General features: G+C 40.9%; 1 protein-coding gene across 2 annotated transcripts in view; it reads left to right on the top strand.

The window, feature by feature from the left end:
- The window catches only part of Spt5 (Transcription elongation factor subunit Spt5), a 39,773-nt gene extending 23,802 nt beyond the window's left edge, over nucleotides 1-15,971 (top strand). Inside the window, exons 19-22 of one of the 2 annotated variants that reach the window (XM_068352003.1) lie at nucleotides 3,282-3,446; nucleotides 5,116-5,231; nucleotides 5,468-5,569; nucleotides 13,263-15,971. In XM_068352003.1, the coding sequence (XP_068208104.1) occupies nucleotides 3,282-3,446; nucleotides 5,116-5,231; nucleotides 5,468-5,569; nucleotides 13,263-13,391 (512 nt within the window). In that variant the 3' untranslated portion in view covers nucleotides 13,392-15,971. The remainder of the gene's footprint in view (nucleotides 1-3,281; nucleotides 3,447-5,115; nucleotides 5,232-5,467; nucleotides 5,570-13,262) is intronic. The other variant, XM_068352002.1, reaches the window with a different exon arrangement.
- The last annotated feature ends 390 nt before the right edge of the window (nucleotides 15,972-16,361 follow it).

The following is a 16,361-nucleotide window of genomic DNA, read 5'->3' as shown; positions in this document are numbered from 1 at the left end:
CACTTTTTTCTCCGCCCAGGAGAACATCCCATTTAAAACTAACTCATCATCAGTCTTGCATTGTCTATTCTCACAAGTGCATCTCCCACTTCAGTCCTTTATGAGCAGAATAACTTTTTCGTGTAAAAAAGTGATGTATTTGTGCACAGTAGTACGTACATCTACAGTATATTACCCGATAAATATAAACATTGTACGATAGTGCGATTCCCTACAATACTGCGCAAGAGTCGATGCTTCAGAGTTGCGTCATGCTTCAAGACTGCGTAGAACTTTGTACAGAAATAGTTAGTGGTCTGTATAAAATATGTACTTAGTTAATCTTAAATACTGTATCATTGTATACATATTGTACAGTACAGTATTACAGTAATGTATATTAGTGTTAAAAACTATACTGTACAGTACTGTGCAAGAGACAACGCATCAGGAGTTGCGTCGCCCTTCAAGACTGTGTAGAACTTTGTACAAAAATAGTTAGTGGTCTTTGTATAAAATATGTACACTTTAGCTAAACTTGAGTACAGTATCCTTGTAAACATACATGTATTGTACAGTACAGTATTGCAGTAATGTATAGTAGTGTTTATTAACTATAGTGTACAGTACTGTACATAAATTACTGCTGTACTCTACATCATGTGAATGTAGACTGCGTGTGTGGTGAGGTGTCAAACAGTGCGATTCGTCCGAACGAAAACAGTTAAGCTGTACTGTAGTGATAGTATTGTGAATATATTACAGTAATACTGTATACGCTACAGTATCAGTGAGTTTTATATTAAGTAGGAACAACAGTGTTTTGTTGTTATAAGTGTCCCGATGACTACTGTAGTGTTACATACTGTAGTGAGCCATAGCTTTACCATGTATAGTATGTAGTGTGCACATGTACTGTACACCTACTGAAATGTATTCTTTAATTTACACCATGCTTATACTGTAATAGAAACCAGGTAAAAACAACATTAGGCAATACTTAGTGTGTTAGCCGACTGCAAGTAGGCAATGGGCAGTGAGTTAATAAGGTTAGGAGTTACCCCATCCTCAGGCAGCGAGTATTCGCGGATTCTCAGTCTTTGCTCTGTCTCTGTTATCTACCACGCGAACAAAGAGGGCTGACTGTACTACAGTAAACCCCTTATTACCTAATTCAGGATAAGAGGAATTCTATAAATTGTTTGGAAGAACTGTGAACTAATTTTGATTGCTCAGACCACTGTGAAATATCATTACAACTATATTTTAGGCTAATCTATATAATTAATAAACCCACAGCACTTTTGCTGATTCTATCAACGTTTATAATGCAGATAAGAAGTTAGATATGTTATGATGATAGTCAAGGACTTAGAGTGGTAAGTTATGCTACTTTATATGATTGGGTCACAGACCTTGTGGCCCAAATTCTTTAGATCCATCCATTCAGTATTCTCTTTGGGAAGGGAAATTAACTAAATTTCCAATAAAAACTGTATAAACGGCATTTTGAAATATCTTGAGTACAGTTTGTACAGCCACTTTTCTTTTCGTTTGCTCTTTCTCTTGTTTTTTATTTCAAATGGTCTTTTGGACAGTTTTAATAAAAGGGTCGAGGATGCCTGGTGAATTCTGAAGATATTGCCTTCTCCTTATCTTTATTTTTATCTTTAATCTTCATTCACTACTGTTCCCTCTGTGTTGTTAATGGTGTCTTGTTGCCGTATTCTCCTTTATTACTATTATGACTATCTACAGTACAACCCTAGCTGGAAAAGTAGTATGCTACAAGCCCAAGGACTCCAACAGGGAAAGTAGCCCAGTGTGGAAAAGAATTGAGAAATGACGAATACAGTAAACTATATATGTGAAATACAGAATAAGAAAAATATAAAGTTTTTAAGATTAGTAACAATGTTAAAGTAGATCAGTCATTTATAAACTATGAAGCTAAATTTTCCTTGTAATCAATTGCTTGTTCTAATTTTTACAGCTTGACCACACTAGCTTTTCATTTCTGTAATAGTTTATTTTTCTCATAATAATTTCTTTTTGACTGGTTTGCTTTCCCTGTTGGTGCCTAAGGCTTGTATCATGTGGCTTTTCCAATTAAGGTTGTAGCTTGACTTCCACTAAATTTCTCACTCAGTGTTTCTAGTGTTCTATTTGTATGCTTATTCTAATATTTTATCTCTGTTTAGCCATATTTTAACTCCCCTTTTCATGCTCTAAAATTCGACTGTCAAATATCTCTCAGTAGTATAATCTTAATTCTTTCATGATTGAGAGAACAGAGATGAGAATGTTGAGGTGGGTTATGGGAATATCTCTGCTTGAAAGATTGGAAAGTGATGAAATAGAAGAATGACAAGCATAGTAAAGATTACAGAGGCAATAAGAGTGTCACGACTGAGATGGTGTGGGCATGTGTTGACTTCTGGTGGGGAGGGAATGAAGAGGGCGTGGGAAGAACCTGTTAGGGACAGAAGGTTGAGAGGGAGGCATAGAAGTAGATGGCGAGCTAAAGTGAAGAATGATATGGAGAGAAGAAGATGTCTGATAAAAGGCATTGGAGAGGACACATCAGGCAACTGACACCTTAATGTAGGGATAAGGGGGGAAAGAAGAAGGTTTAGTGCGCGTATCATGTAAACATCAAGATAGCAGTTGCATAATGTAAGTTCCAGAAAAGTTCTACTATTTTTTACTTCAGTAAATAAGGAAGAGTGACTGGCTCATTACTATGCCTAAAACACCAAAAGGGTTTAAGCAGAGGGGGTATGGTAATATTGTAATTTATGTAGGGATATCTACATAGTCATTTTGATAAAGGATTTTGAAATAAATATGTTGAAATTTTCACATGTATTCTATTTGTATTTTGTGTACAGTATTCATAATTTTGTTTTAGTGAAGGATAAGTTGAGGCCCTTTTGTGTTGGTAGGCGTTCGAGATGATGATGATGATGACGGACAAGTTGATTATATCCTCAACCATGCTTTTCAGTCTTTCTTTTTAAATCTTCAAACACATGTCAGTCATTCCAACCGTGGTTTTCTTTTATGTAATATCTGTGTTTCATTATAGAATACACAATATTTACGCTGCTTTTTAAACCTGTTCAGATTTGTCTATTTTGAGAGCTTGTTAAAATGACTTCTGTACTGTATTATGAACTCACAAGTACTGCAAATGGGACCAAGGGTCTTTATTAGTTATAGATACCTTATAATTATAAAGATTTATTCATATGAGAATTTAATTTTTTCTTACTAAGGACTTTGCATCTTTATTTTTACAGCTGGAGGCAGCCCATCGGGATATGTTGGCACTCCAAGCCCTGGAACTGGATACCAGGGATCGCCGTCTCCAGGTTCAGGTTACGCTTCCCCGTCGCCTCTTGCTTCTTATAGCCCCATGACTCCAGGTGCGCCATCACCGTACAACCCTCAAACGCCTGGTGCTGGTAAGTTAAGCAACGCTTGTCTTATTTTTAATCTGTAAAGCATTACACTTTCATAAATGGATAAAGTTGTAACTTGTTAGTATGTGTATATAAACCTTTCGTCCTTTGAAATAGGGAATGTCTTCAGTGGAGCTTGAATGGGTGGTGAAATCTTTAATAAGGTAGTTAATGATGGGTGGTGAATACTAGCGAATGGACCCATTTATTCTCCTGTCAATACTGTACTGTTCACATTTGTTTTCGCTGCAATGAGTACAGTTGTAGTCTTGTCCCCTCTCCAAGTCAGATTAATCTTTTCCTCAAAATTTTTAGTTTGAATGGTTGATTTTGGCATCATGTTAATGATGAAACGAAGCAGGAATTCGGATGCGGTTCAAAGGATGGACACCTATCAGTTTTTTTACTAAATCTGCAATAGATATACACTCACTCTGCACTTATTAGCTGGTTTGTAATTATCACTGTATGCTTAGTTTAGATCGTGACCCCCTGTTACTAGCAGGCGTATCCTTTGAGGAGCAGGAAGGTTGTCATCTCAGGCGTCATTCTTGGCAATGCCTAAGTCAAAGCCAGAGAGACTGTTTAAGCACTGCTCTCCTTATCAAATTCGTCAATCACAGAAGCTTCTGTGTATACTATGTCCCTTCTTTAGTCATGGGGAGTATGGTTCATGAGCAGAGGAACTGGTATCTACTTTGTCTAATATTTCCAGTTTTTGTAGTGTGTTAGGTGATCACCACACTCAAACAAGTCCTGGAATCTCTTCCTTGCAAATTTAGGTCTTGCAGGTAGGCCCTCGATGTTATATTTTGTGGGAGTTGGTAGCCATGGCTACTTTGTTCCAAGTGACTCGTGGTGATCCCAGCACCAACAGTGTTATTTACCTCAGTGGTGATCCTAGTGCTAGCAGTATTGTTGACCCCAGTGGTGATCCCTTCCGTGGGCTCAAGCCAAAGAATGGTAGTAAAAGATTGCTAAGAGTGCTTCTGCCTTTGTAGAAGTGAAAATGCCAAAGCCTATGAAGGCACAAGGGCCTGTTAAACCTGTGCATGTTTCCAAGGTGCTTATCACCCCAGTACTTAAAGCTTCAGTGCTGTTTATCCCTGTGCCTGTCACTCTAGGACCTGTAACTCTCACACTCCTTGTGCAGTATTACCCCTTGATATGTCGGTTCAACATACGTCAATTACAACTTTGTTGTTCTCCTTAAATATTCAATACAAAGATAATATCCATGTTGTTTTATCCCATCTTATGTTGGTCTCTAAGTCATTTACAGTAATAACACTTACGTACTGTACATCACAAGAAATCTTAATTATGTATCTAGTTTTCATAAAATATGTCATAAGTACATTTTAGCATTCCATAACATGTCAAGGAAACCACTTCTTTCAGTCCTGAACCAAAGATCAAAAGTGCAGTCTTTGAAAGAAGAGTAGGCAGGACTACTCGACCGCATTCATCACCTAGTATTAACTGCAGTACTATGTCAACAATTTCAGTGACCGCTCCAGCTCCATTCAAGTCATTCCCTATTTTAAAGGACCTAGGAATGTGTAGCTAAAAAATTAATATACTTTTGAAATCTATTTTGTAATTTATTAATGTTCATAGTCCATTTTTGTGTGGTGTGATTATAGTTAAAACTTTTATGCCCTCGTTACAGGCATGGATGCCCTAGGTATGACCGATTGGCAAGCTTCTGATATTGAAGTTAGGATTAAGGAGACCCATGATGATTCAGGTCTTATCGGCCAAACGGGTGAAATTCGTGGTGTATCTGTAAGTATTACTTTGGGATGGGTTGTTACAGTTTCATAAAATGTAAGATAATTTTGTGCTCTGTTATATAATATTTTTGTCCGGTAAATAACTGATTTTGTATTTATAAGTTTTAAATCTAGCTGTCATTGAATAGAGCTTTTGACAATATTTTTATCATTATTAACTTGATTTTCAGATACAGAATCATGATTTGATTAAACTTTTATTCTAACCTGACAATTTCTTCATTGTAGGGTGGTATGTGCTCCGTTTACCTTCCCAAAGAAGATCGTGTTGTTAATATCCTAGGACCTCACCTTGAGCCAGTTACTCCAGCTCAAGGAGACAGAGTTAAAGTAAGTCTATTCATAGAAGTTGCTGGAATGCGAATTCATATTTTCCCCTGTATAATTTTCTATTAATCTTCTAGGAGAAGGACAAACCATTGTTCTCTAGTTTTGGGTAGTGCCATAGCCTCTGTACCATGGTCTTCCGCTGTTTTGGGTTAGAGTTCTCTTCCTTGAGGGTACACTCGGGCATACTATTCTATCTAATTTCTCTTCCTCTTGTTTTGTTGAAGTTTATATAGTTTATACAGATATTTATTTTAGTGATGTTACTCTTCTTAAAATATTTAATTTTTCCCTTTTTCCTTTCCTCACTGGGCTATTTTCCCTGTTGGAGCCCCTGCTTATAGAATCCTGCTTTTCCAACTAGGGTTGTAGCTTAGCAAGTAATAATAATAATAATAACTGGACATATTTCTGGAAATATGGCGCAAAAAAGGAGATTGAAAGTTTGTTACAGAAAAATTAAAATCTCTTTAAAATGGAGTCAGTAGTGAAAACTAGTTTAGCTTTGAGAATTGCTAACTGAATATTTTTTACAAATGCATTCATTAATATTCCTTAAAAATACAAATTAAACCATAACTATCATTCATGTCTGATAAGTATTCAATTTTATTTCCCATCTTTTACAGAACTTCATATAATTTCTTATGCAGTGTATCTGCTATGCTAGTTGTATTTTGAGTTATCCTAATGGTTAGCATGTGACTTGTAACAAAGTCTTAGTCAGTTACTTGTTCTCATCTTTTTTTTATGTCTAGTTTGATTTGCAGCCTCTGTGCAACAGAATCTAAGTTATATATCTAATGAGTGCTAAAGTAAAATCATGATAATGCATGTTAGAAGAAATACATTTTTACTGTAATGATCATCGTAGATTTTTCAATATTAAACTTACCCGATAATCATGTAGCTGTCAACTCCGTTGCCCAACAGAATTCTATGGAGGGATACGCCAGCTATCACAATACTAGAAGGGGGTGTACTTACCAGCGCCACCTGTGGCCAGGTACTCAAGTACTTCTTGTTGACACCTCCTCAATTATTCCTCTGTCGTGCTTCCGGCAAGACGTTCTGGGATACGCTTATGGTCTTCGAGTTTATTCACGGATATTTGGTGAAGTATTCTCTCAGATTAACGGCTGTCGCTTTACTGGAAAACTTCTTATATTAGCTAGATAGCTTTTATATAGTTCTGATATAACGGTTAACGATTTTTGCTTGTTTTTGGAACCCCCTTTGGCTAACTTTGGATTACAAGATGTCTGACATTTCGCAAGCCCCCTCCCATAGACGATGTAGGTCTTGCAATAGGCGTATTCCGAAGGCCTCGGTAGATCCTCACACCGCTTGTTCTGACTGTAGGGACAGGCCCTGTCAGTTAGAAAACCGATGTGAGGAATGCGCCGGACTTTCGGAATTGGAATTTGTCCGTCTTTTAAAATATTCAACTAAGTTAGAGAGAGGTAGAGTTAGGAGGAGTTCTTCTCACTCTTCACTGTTTTCCTCACCTCATGATCCCCTACCTTTTCCTACCCCTGTAGTGGCTACCCCCGAACCTACTGTGTGCCCTCCGCCTGATATGTCAGTTGTTTTGCGTGCTATTCAGGCTTTAGGCGATAAAGTAGAGTCAGTGGTAAGTGACCATAAGTCTCTGATGGCCGAAGTTAAAGAACTGAAGGTCAAGAGTGCAGTGGGTGGAGTTAGTGCCAGTGCTGTGACGAGTGCTAGTGTCGGTGCAGTGCCAAGTGCTAGTGTTAGTGCCAGTGTGGTGCGTGAGGATTTTTCTGTGCGAGCCAGTCGTCCTCCCAGTCCGGGACCTCTTGCAAGCTCCCATGCCCAGGGGAGAAGCAATGTCGAAGGGCATAAGGGTTCGGCAGGCCTTGTTAGGCGCACAGAACTATCCTCGGTGGTTGCGGGCGTGTCTTCCAAAGACCGTCACTCCCACCTGCAGACGATTGAGCCCGTCTTATTCTCGTCCGCTGATCAACTGTCAGGGAAGAAACGTTGGTCTCAGGTCTCGAGACCGCTTAAACGTAGAGTCCAGTCCGCGAGTGCTCAGCCAGGTTGCAGTCATTGGCTCAGCTCTGACTCGCCTCAGTCATCTGTCGACTGTACTCCGCCCAAGAGGAGTAAGGTTCTGCCACAACAGAGCTCGACTGTTAAGGCTTTACCTCAGTCTACTATCGTTTCTGCCGATCCCAAGTGGACTCTGCTTCAGTCCATGCAAGCACAGCTTTCGGACTTGATGCGTGAGTGTCGGGCTGAGAGTGTTGCACCTCCGCCTCCGCCTACACTCCCTCCGCCTGCGCTCGCCCCGCCTGCGCTCGCTCCGCCTGGTCGCAGCACCATCTGCCAGGCGTACGATGTTGAGCCACTTTCTGAGTTCGCTGTTCCCAGTGGTGTTCAGCCTCAGCCTTCTTTAAGGCAACCTTTACTTTGGGATCAGGAGGGTTATTCCACTCTTCCTCCGCCTCCCCTTGCTGCTCCACCAGTGGTGCAACTCTCGGTTGAGGTACAACAACCTCTCCCGTCCATGAGTCAGTCTGCTCAACCATCGCTGCAGCGAGCTCAACCCTCCTCAAGGCAAGCTCCTCTACACCCTGGACTTGCGCCTCAGGAGCCTCAGCTTGCGAGAACTTTACCTTGTTCTGCGCAGCCTCAACCTCATCATGCTCCGCTCATATCACAGGAACAGGAACGTGCTACTCCGCCTCCGTCCTCCGCTCAGCAAGCGCAATCCTTGGGTTCAACCTCTCTTGCTAGGAGTCAACCTCCTTCACCCATGCGCCTTCCTTCTGCTTCGTCTGTTGTTCAGCCTTTGCAGTCTGAGCCTCAGGTTTTCCCTCAACAGTTACTGGAAGAGGAAACCACTGTTATTGTTCCTACCCGTTCTGACTCTGCGGTTCAGCATTCTTGTCCGATCTCTTCGCTACACTCTGGTGATGAGGTGTCGGATGATGAGGAGGCACACCTTGATCCCTCATCAGACGTGGACGAATCCAAGCTTTCTCCACTGTCTATTGATTTTCGTAAGGTCTTGGCTCTACTCAGGGAGATTTACCCAGACCACTTTGTCTCTGCTATTCCCCGCTCTCCGCCATCTGAGTTTTCGCTGGGCGTACAACAAGCTAAGTCCTCCTATACTAAGCTTGTCCTAGCTAGATCCTCTAAGAGGGCTTTAAGGATCTTAGGGGAGTGGCTGCAGTCTAAACAACACCTTGGCAAGACTTCCTTCATGTTCCCTCCAACGAAGCTCACTTCGAAAGCGAGCGTTTGGTATGCCACACAGGGGAAGCACCAGGCTTGGGAGTACCTGCCTCTGCCCAGGCTGACTTCTCAAGTCTGGTGGACTCGCCTCGGAGAACTGCTATGAGACGCTCGAAGGTTTGTTGGACCTTCTCAGACCTGGATCACTTACTGAAAGGGATGTTCAGAGCATTTGAAATGTTCAACTTTCTCGACTGGTGCCTGGGGGCCCTCAGCAAGAAAACCTCTCCTGCGGACAAAGATTCTGCCATGCTATTAATGTCCTGCATGGATAAGGCCATCAGAGATGGATCGGGCGAGCTAGCGTCGTTGTTTGTATCAGGGGTGTTGAAGAAAAGGGAACAACTGTGTACCTTCCTTTCCGCCAGCATTACACCTTGCCAACGGTCACAACTCCTTTTTGCTCCGCTCTCGAAGTTCCTCTTTCCCGAAGAGCTAGTTAAGGACTTGTCTGCTGCCCTGATACAAAAAGATACGCACGATCTTGTAGCCTCATCGGCTCGTAAGTCTAAGGTTGCCACCTCAGTCCCCAAGACTTATCGCTCCCCAGTGGCTGATACCCCTGCTACGAGGTTCATACCGCCCTTTCGTGGTAGAGCCCCCAGCCGAGGAAGCTCCCGTCCAGACTCTCACAGGAGCAAGTCTAGGAAAGGATCCAGGACATCTAAAGGAAAAAACTGACTCTACGTTTCTCCAGACAACAGTAGGAGCCAGACTCAAGATCTTCTGGCGAGCCTGGGAGAAGAGAGGTGCAGACGCACAGTCTGTCAGTTGGCTGAGGAACGGTTACAGGATTCCATTCTGCCTCAAACCACTTCTGACCACATCGCCCATCAACCTCTCTCCCAACTACAAAGAAGAGGACAAGAGGCTGGCATTGCAACAGGAGGTGTCGCTACTTGTGCAGAAGAAGGCAGTGGTTATAGTCCGGGACCATCAATCCCCGGGCTTCTACAACCGTCTCTTTCTTGTGGCCAAGAAGACAGGAGGTTGGAGACCGGTGCTGGACGTCAGCTCTCTCAACGAGTATGTCACCAAGCAGACGTTCACGATGGAGACGACCAAGTCGGTCTTAGCAGCGGTCAGACAGGAGGACTGGATGGTCTCGTTGGACTTGAAAGATGCATACTTTCACGTTCCCATTCATCCAGACTCCCAACCTTTCCTGAGATTCGTTTTCGGAAAGGTTGTCTATCAGTTCCAAGCCCTGTGTTTTGGCCTAAGCACAGCTCCTATGGTCTTTACTCATCTGATGAGGAATGTAGCAAAATTCCTACACTTGTCGAACATCAGAGCCTCCCTCTACCTAGACGACTGGCTGTTGAGAGCCTCCACGAGTCGTCGTTGTCTGGAGAACCTCAATTGGACTTTAGACTTAATCAGAGACCTAGGTCTATTAGTCAATATAGAGAAATCTCAACTCATTCCCTCCCAATCCATTGTGTACCTGGGAATGGAGATTCGGAGTCAGGATTTTCGGGCTTTTCCATCGGCCTCCAGGATAAGCCAAGCCCTAGAGTGCATCATGAGCATGCTGAAGAGGAGCAATTGCTCAGTGAGACAGTGGATGAGTCTCACAGGGACCCTCTCATCACTGGCCCTGTTTGTCGAGCTAGGAAGACTCCACCTCCGCCCTCTTCAATTCCATCTTGCAGCTCATTGGGACAAGGGCTCGACTCTAGAAGCAGTCTCTATCCCTATCAACCAAGAGATGAAGACCACTCTCCTGTGGTGGAAGCACAATCTCCTTCTCAAGGAGGGTCTATCATTGGCCATTCAGACCCCCAATCTTCATCTCTTCTCAGATGCATCGGACTCGGGCTGGGGTGCAACCTTGGACGGACGGGAATGCTCGGGAGTATGGAACGAGGAACAAGGATTATTCCACATCAACTGCAAGGAACTGCTAGCAGTTCATCTAGCCCTGTTGAACTTCAAGTCCCTCCTGCTAGGCAAAGTGGTGGAGGTGAACTCAGACAACACCACAGCCTTGGCTTACATCTCCAAGCAAGGAGGGACCCATTCGAGGAGCCTTTACGAGATCGCAAGGGACCTCCTCATTTGGTCAAGAGGTCTAAACCTCACTCTGGTCACGAGGTTCATCCAGGGCGATATGAATGTTTCAGCGGATCGCCTAAGCAGAAGGAATCAGGTCATTCCCACGGAATGGACCCTCCACAAGAGTGTGTGCAACAGACTTTGGACCTTGTGGGGTCAACCTACCATAGATCTGTTTGCCACCTCCATAACCAAGAGACTTCCGCTGTATTGTTCCCATGTTCCAGACCCTGCAGCAGTTCATGTGGATGCTTTTCTACTGAACTGGTCCCATCTCGACCTGTACGCATTCCCTCCGTTCAAGATAATAAACAAAGTTCTGCAGAAATTTGTCTCGCACGAAGGGACACGGCTGACGCTGGTTGCTCCCCTTTGGCCTGCAAGAGAATGGTTCACAGAGGTACTTCAATGGCTAGTCGACTTCCCCAGGACTCTACCTCTAAGAGTGGACCTTCTACGTCAACCTCACGTAGACAGGTTGCACCCAAACCTCCACGCTCTTCGGCTGACTGCCTTCAGACTGTCGAAAGATTCGCTAGAGCTAGAGGCTTTTCAAAGGAGGCAGCCAGTGCGATTGCCAGAGCAAGAAGAGTTTCCACTCGTAGAGTCTACCAGTCTAAGTGGGAGGTCTTCCGAAGCTGGTGTAGAGCCAATTCTATATCCTCTACCAATACCTCTGTGATCCAAATAGCTGACTTCCTTCTACATCTTAGGAATGAGAGATCCCTTTCAGCACCTACGATTAAAGGATATAGGAGCATGTTGGCTTCAGTTCTCCGCCACAGAGGTTTGGACCTGTCTTCCAACAAGGACCTTCAAGACATTCTCAAGTCTTTTGAGACGTCTAAAGAACGTCGTCTTTCCACTCCAGGCTGGAATCTAGACGTAGTCTTAAGGTTCCTTATGACATCTAGGTTCGAACCTCTCCAGTCAGCTTCCTTCAAGGACCTTACCCTCAAGACTCTTTTTCTCGTTTGCCTTGCAACAGCTAAGAGAGTCAGTGAGGTTCATGCCTTCAGCAAGAACATTGGTTTCACAACCGAATCTGCAACATGTTCTTTTCAGCTTGGATTCCTAGCAAAGAACGAGCTTCCTTCACGTCCTTGGCCTAGATCGTTCGAAATACCTAGCCTCTCCAACATGGTAGGTAACGAACTAGAGAGAGTTCTTTGCCCTGTCAGAGCTCTCAAATTTTATCTTAAGAGGTCTAAACCTATTCGAGGACAGTCAGAAGCCTTATGGTGTGCCATCAAGAACCCTCGAGACCCATGTCCAAGAATGGGCTTTCGTATTATATAAGGCTTCTGATCAGAGAAGCACATTCTCACTTAAAGGAGGAAGACCTTGCATTGCTGAAGGTAAGGACCCACGAAGTAAGAGCTGTAGCTACTTCGATGGCCTTTAATAAAAACCGTTCTCTGCAGAGCATAATGGATGCAACCTATTGGAGGAGCAAGTCAGTGTTTGCATCATTTTATCTGAAAGATGTCCAGTCTCTTTACGAGAACTGCTACACCCTGGGACCATTCGTAGCAGCGAGTGCAGTAGTAGGTGAGGGCTCAGCCACTACATTCCCTTAATCCCATAACCTTTTTTAACCTTTCTCTTGAATACTTTTATTGTTGTTTTTATGGTTGTTACGGTAGGCTAAGAAGCCTTCCGCATCCTTGGATTTGGCGGGTGGTCTATTCATTCTTGAGAAGCGCCTGGGTTAAAGGTTTGGTAGAGGTCCTTTAGTAGGGGTTGCAACCCCGTGTACTTTGGCACCTTTGGGTTGATTCAGCCTCCAAGAGGAACGCTGCACTCAGTAAGGAAGACGAACTTTAAATAAAGAGGCAGAGTAACGGTTCTATTCGACTTCCTTACCAGGTACTTATTATTTCATTGTTATTTGAGATAACTGTTATATGAAATATGGGATACTTAGCTATCCTTTAATCTTGTACACTGGTTTTCACCCACCTCCCTGGGTGTGGATCAGCTACATGATTATCGGGTAAGTTTAATATTGAAAAATGTTATTTTTATTAATAAAATAAATTTTTGAATATACTTACCCGATAATCATGATTTAATCGACCCTCCCTTCCTCCCCAGAGAGAACCAGTGGACCGAGGAATAATTGAGGAGGTGTCAACAAGAAGTACTTGAGTACCTGGCCACAGGTGGCGCTGGTAAGTACACCCCCTTCTAGTATTGTGATAGCTGGCGTATCCCTCCATAGAATTCTGTCGGGCAACGGAGTTGACAGCTACATGATTATCGGGTAAGTATATTCAAAAATTTATTTTATTAATAAAAATAACATTTTCATGCTGGCTTGTCATTTTTTATTAGAAATATTTGCAAAATGTAATTTTCTCTTTTGCAGGTTATATTTGGTGAGGAAAGAGAACAGACTGGTAATCTGCTTTCTATTGATCATAACGAAGGAGTGGTGAAGTTGGATCACGCTGACGTAAAGATGTTACAGCTTCGTTACCTATGCAAAATGAAGTAATCTTGCAAAAGACAGTGGAAAGGGAACTTATAGTGTTTGGTACAGTACCATGGGTATTGTGAAGTAAATCCCGACTGCTTGGATTCCATTTTTTGCTTATTTTGTCCTGAATGGATACAGCACATGTAGGGTTTGTGTTTTTATGTCAATACTTTTACAAAATTTACAAGCATATGATGAAGTTTTAACTAATGGAAATTGCTTAAATTGACATTTCAAAGGACTAGACCTATGCATTCAGGTTCATAGTTTTCCTGTCACAAATTATGAGATCTGGTTTCTCCCTCAAACACGAGAAACATACTAGGATTGAATTAATTTTATTTCCTTAAAAGGCTTCATATTATTGTAAAAGGTGTAAGGAGTAATATTCATCTGTGCTGCTGTACTTATATTGTTTTTTCTATATACTTTTGAAGCTCAAGAGTATTATGTGGTACAGTTCACATTCCTATTTAAAGATTTAGCTCACATGTGCTCTTCACATTTTCTTATATTTTATTTGGCTTAGGAATTTATATAGATATAGTAGTGGGAGTTTTGTGCCATCCTTAGATATTTTTGTAGGAAAATTATTATTTTGATTTCTAATGCCCTTTTGTCTCAATTTGGACATATGCATTCCCTTTTTTTTTTCCTGTAGAGTTCTTGAGCTTCATTGGTAAGACCATCTATCTAGACAGATGAAAATAACTTTGAAATGAGCAATTACCATGTTCCTGAAAAGATTTTAAGAATGCTCCCATTTCTATGTCATTTTAAACCAACCCTGTAAATGACTGAGGATAGGTCAATTGAAAGGTTGTTGCATAAAAAGAATATTCTAAAAAATCTCTCCATTGTTGAGAAAGAGCATATAGAGTTAATTGTTTTTGCATAAAAGGGTATTTTGGAAAGCAGTAGCTCAGAACTCGAGAATTTCAGAATTTTAATATCAACAACTAGTCTTTTATGTTTAATGAAATGAAGGTTCACTGGAAAATCTTAGAAACGAATAAAATGAGACTGTTTTTATGAAAGGGTAGAAAATTTTCTCCGTAAGATAACCAAGAGTTTTCCACTTCTCAGGGTAGAAAACTTTTACCTTAATATAGCCGTTTTTATGAAAGGGTAGAAAATTTTCTCCGTAAGATAACCAAGAGTTTTCCACTTCTCAGGGTAGAAAACTTTTACCTTAATATAGCCAAAGCTTTTCCAGTTGACATTTTGTAAAGGCCTACCTTTCATAATAAATTTCTACTAGTACAGCAGTTAAAAGATGTGATCTATTTAATAAGTGAAGATTTTTAGCTGTCTGAAGAAAGGCACTTATTTTTTTTTTCCTGGTTGGGATACAAGATAAAAAGTACACTAACAGATGTCCTTTTTGCCAAGGTACATTTGTATTATATACCAGGTCTGCTGTAGAATATCATCAGACTTTATGGTATTCCATATTATTGTTATATAGATAAAGTCTGTAATTAAAAGGATTTAAAGCATTTTTTATTGAAGACCCTATGAAATGATTTTAGAAAAATATGCTATCTTTATAATTCCTAGATTATGTTTTCAATCTAAGTTAATTACATTAACATATCTTACTACACTACTATCCTGTTGGCAAACAACTAGGTTACAATACTAATTTATGAGATACTTGTACCGTAGTATGTTTTTTTTTTTTTCCGTAATAGTTTTGCCTCATTTGAAATACTCTACATCAAATAGTACGTTTGGCTGTAGGATCTAAATTTTGAGTAACAACTACAAAAGCATTGAGAGCGACAATTAGTAAATAAGTTAACAGGATTCATTTTAATCACCACTCATCTACCAACAATATGTCTGTGTCATATCAAACATTTTCACTGATGACAATTAGTATGTTGAATATTGAACCAATTACAGAAATTTCCTTGAAATGAAGGTATGAAAATCTCGTTATTAGCTCTGCTTTCAGTCTTGTGGGTTTCCATTTTGAATGTATGCAACAGAAAATGAAAAGTTTATTTGCATATTTGTATGTCAGCTAGAATTTGGTATACTTTTTGTATTTTAGTTTGCTTGGTGAAAAAAAAGGAGTTCTTATAAGTCAGGGAACTAGCAGAGTTTGCACAGCAAATTAAAATAGAGGAGAATACTCATGTGAAATTATCCAAGGGCCCAGTTTTGAGTCCTATGACTCAAATCCTATAAATCAAGTAAATTCATATGTGAAAAGTGCTAAGAAGAAGCTTATTAGCACAAAACTATTTGCTCTTGCTCTTGGCATTCTCGATTATCATCTTGATCCAAAGTTGCAGGCATGGTTGTCCCGACATGCTGATTATTAAGTCTAAAGGCAGAAGCAAGAGATTTATAAGTAATTGTATGTACATGCACATTGTTAACCATTGGTTGACAGTAATTACAGAGCTCATTATATGGTGTTTCCTTGTGCACTTTCATGTAGATAATATTCCCCAGCTTTGCTGCTGTGACTTAGGGTCCATTCATTTCATTAACATTTTCATCCCTTTTATTAATAATCTACAATATTTTTTTAACTAACTAGTAAGCTTTATTTGAATTGGATTGTATTGCCAGATCTATGTAAATATTTCAGTTTATTTCTCACCTTATTAAATTTTATCTTTTTCCAATGCTGTTTTGCATTATTCAAAGTCTATCAAGCCTTGCCAGGTTGGGTTTCAACAGATGTTTGTGACTGCTTTGGAGACCAAGCCTAATCTGCTCTTATGACATGGCATGCCAATGCTTTTCTCTTCCAGTTTTACCAGTAGTGTTTGCTGGAACTGTGTTGCAAACCAATGGTCATTTTACTCCAGTAATGGTGTATACTCTGCTGTTGATGTTTTGACCTGTTTTCAAGTTGCATTTTCCCCACTACAGTAATGCCTCAAATCACAAAATTAATTAGTTCCGTAGTGGCTTTCGTAACTTGATTTTTTCGTCTTGTGAGTCGCCTTTTACATGTAAATTGCCTAA

This window comes from Palaemon carinicauda, chromosome 28, assembly GCF_036898095.1.
Source record: "Palaemon carinicauda isolate YSFRI2023 chromosome 28, ASM3689809v2, whole genome shotgun sequence".
In the NCBI taxonomy this organism is placed as follows: domain Eukaryota; kingdom Metazoa; phylum Arthropoda; class Malacostraca; order Decapoda; family Palaemonidae; genus Palaemon; species Palaemon carinicauda.
Note: the sequence above shows the minus strand (reverse complement) of the source record. Positions and strands in the feature narration are given on the sequence as shown.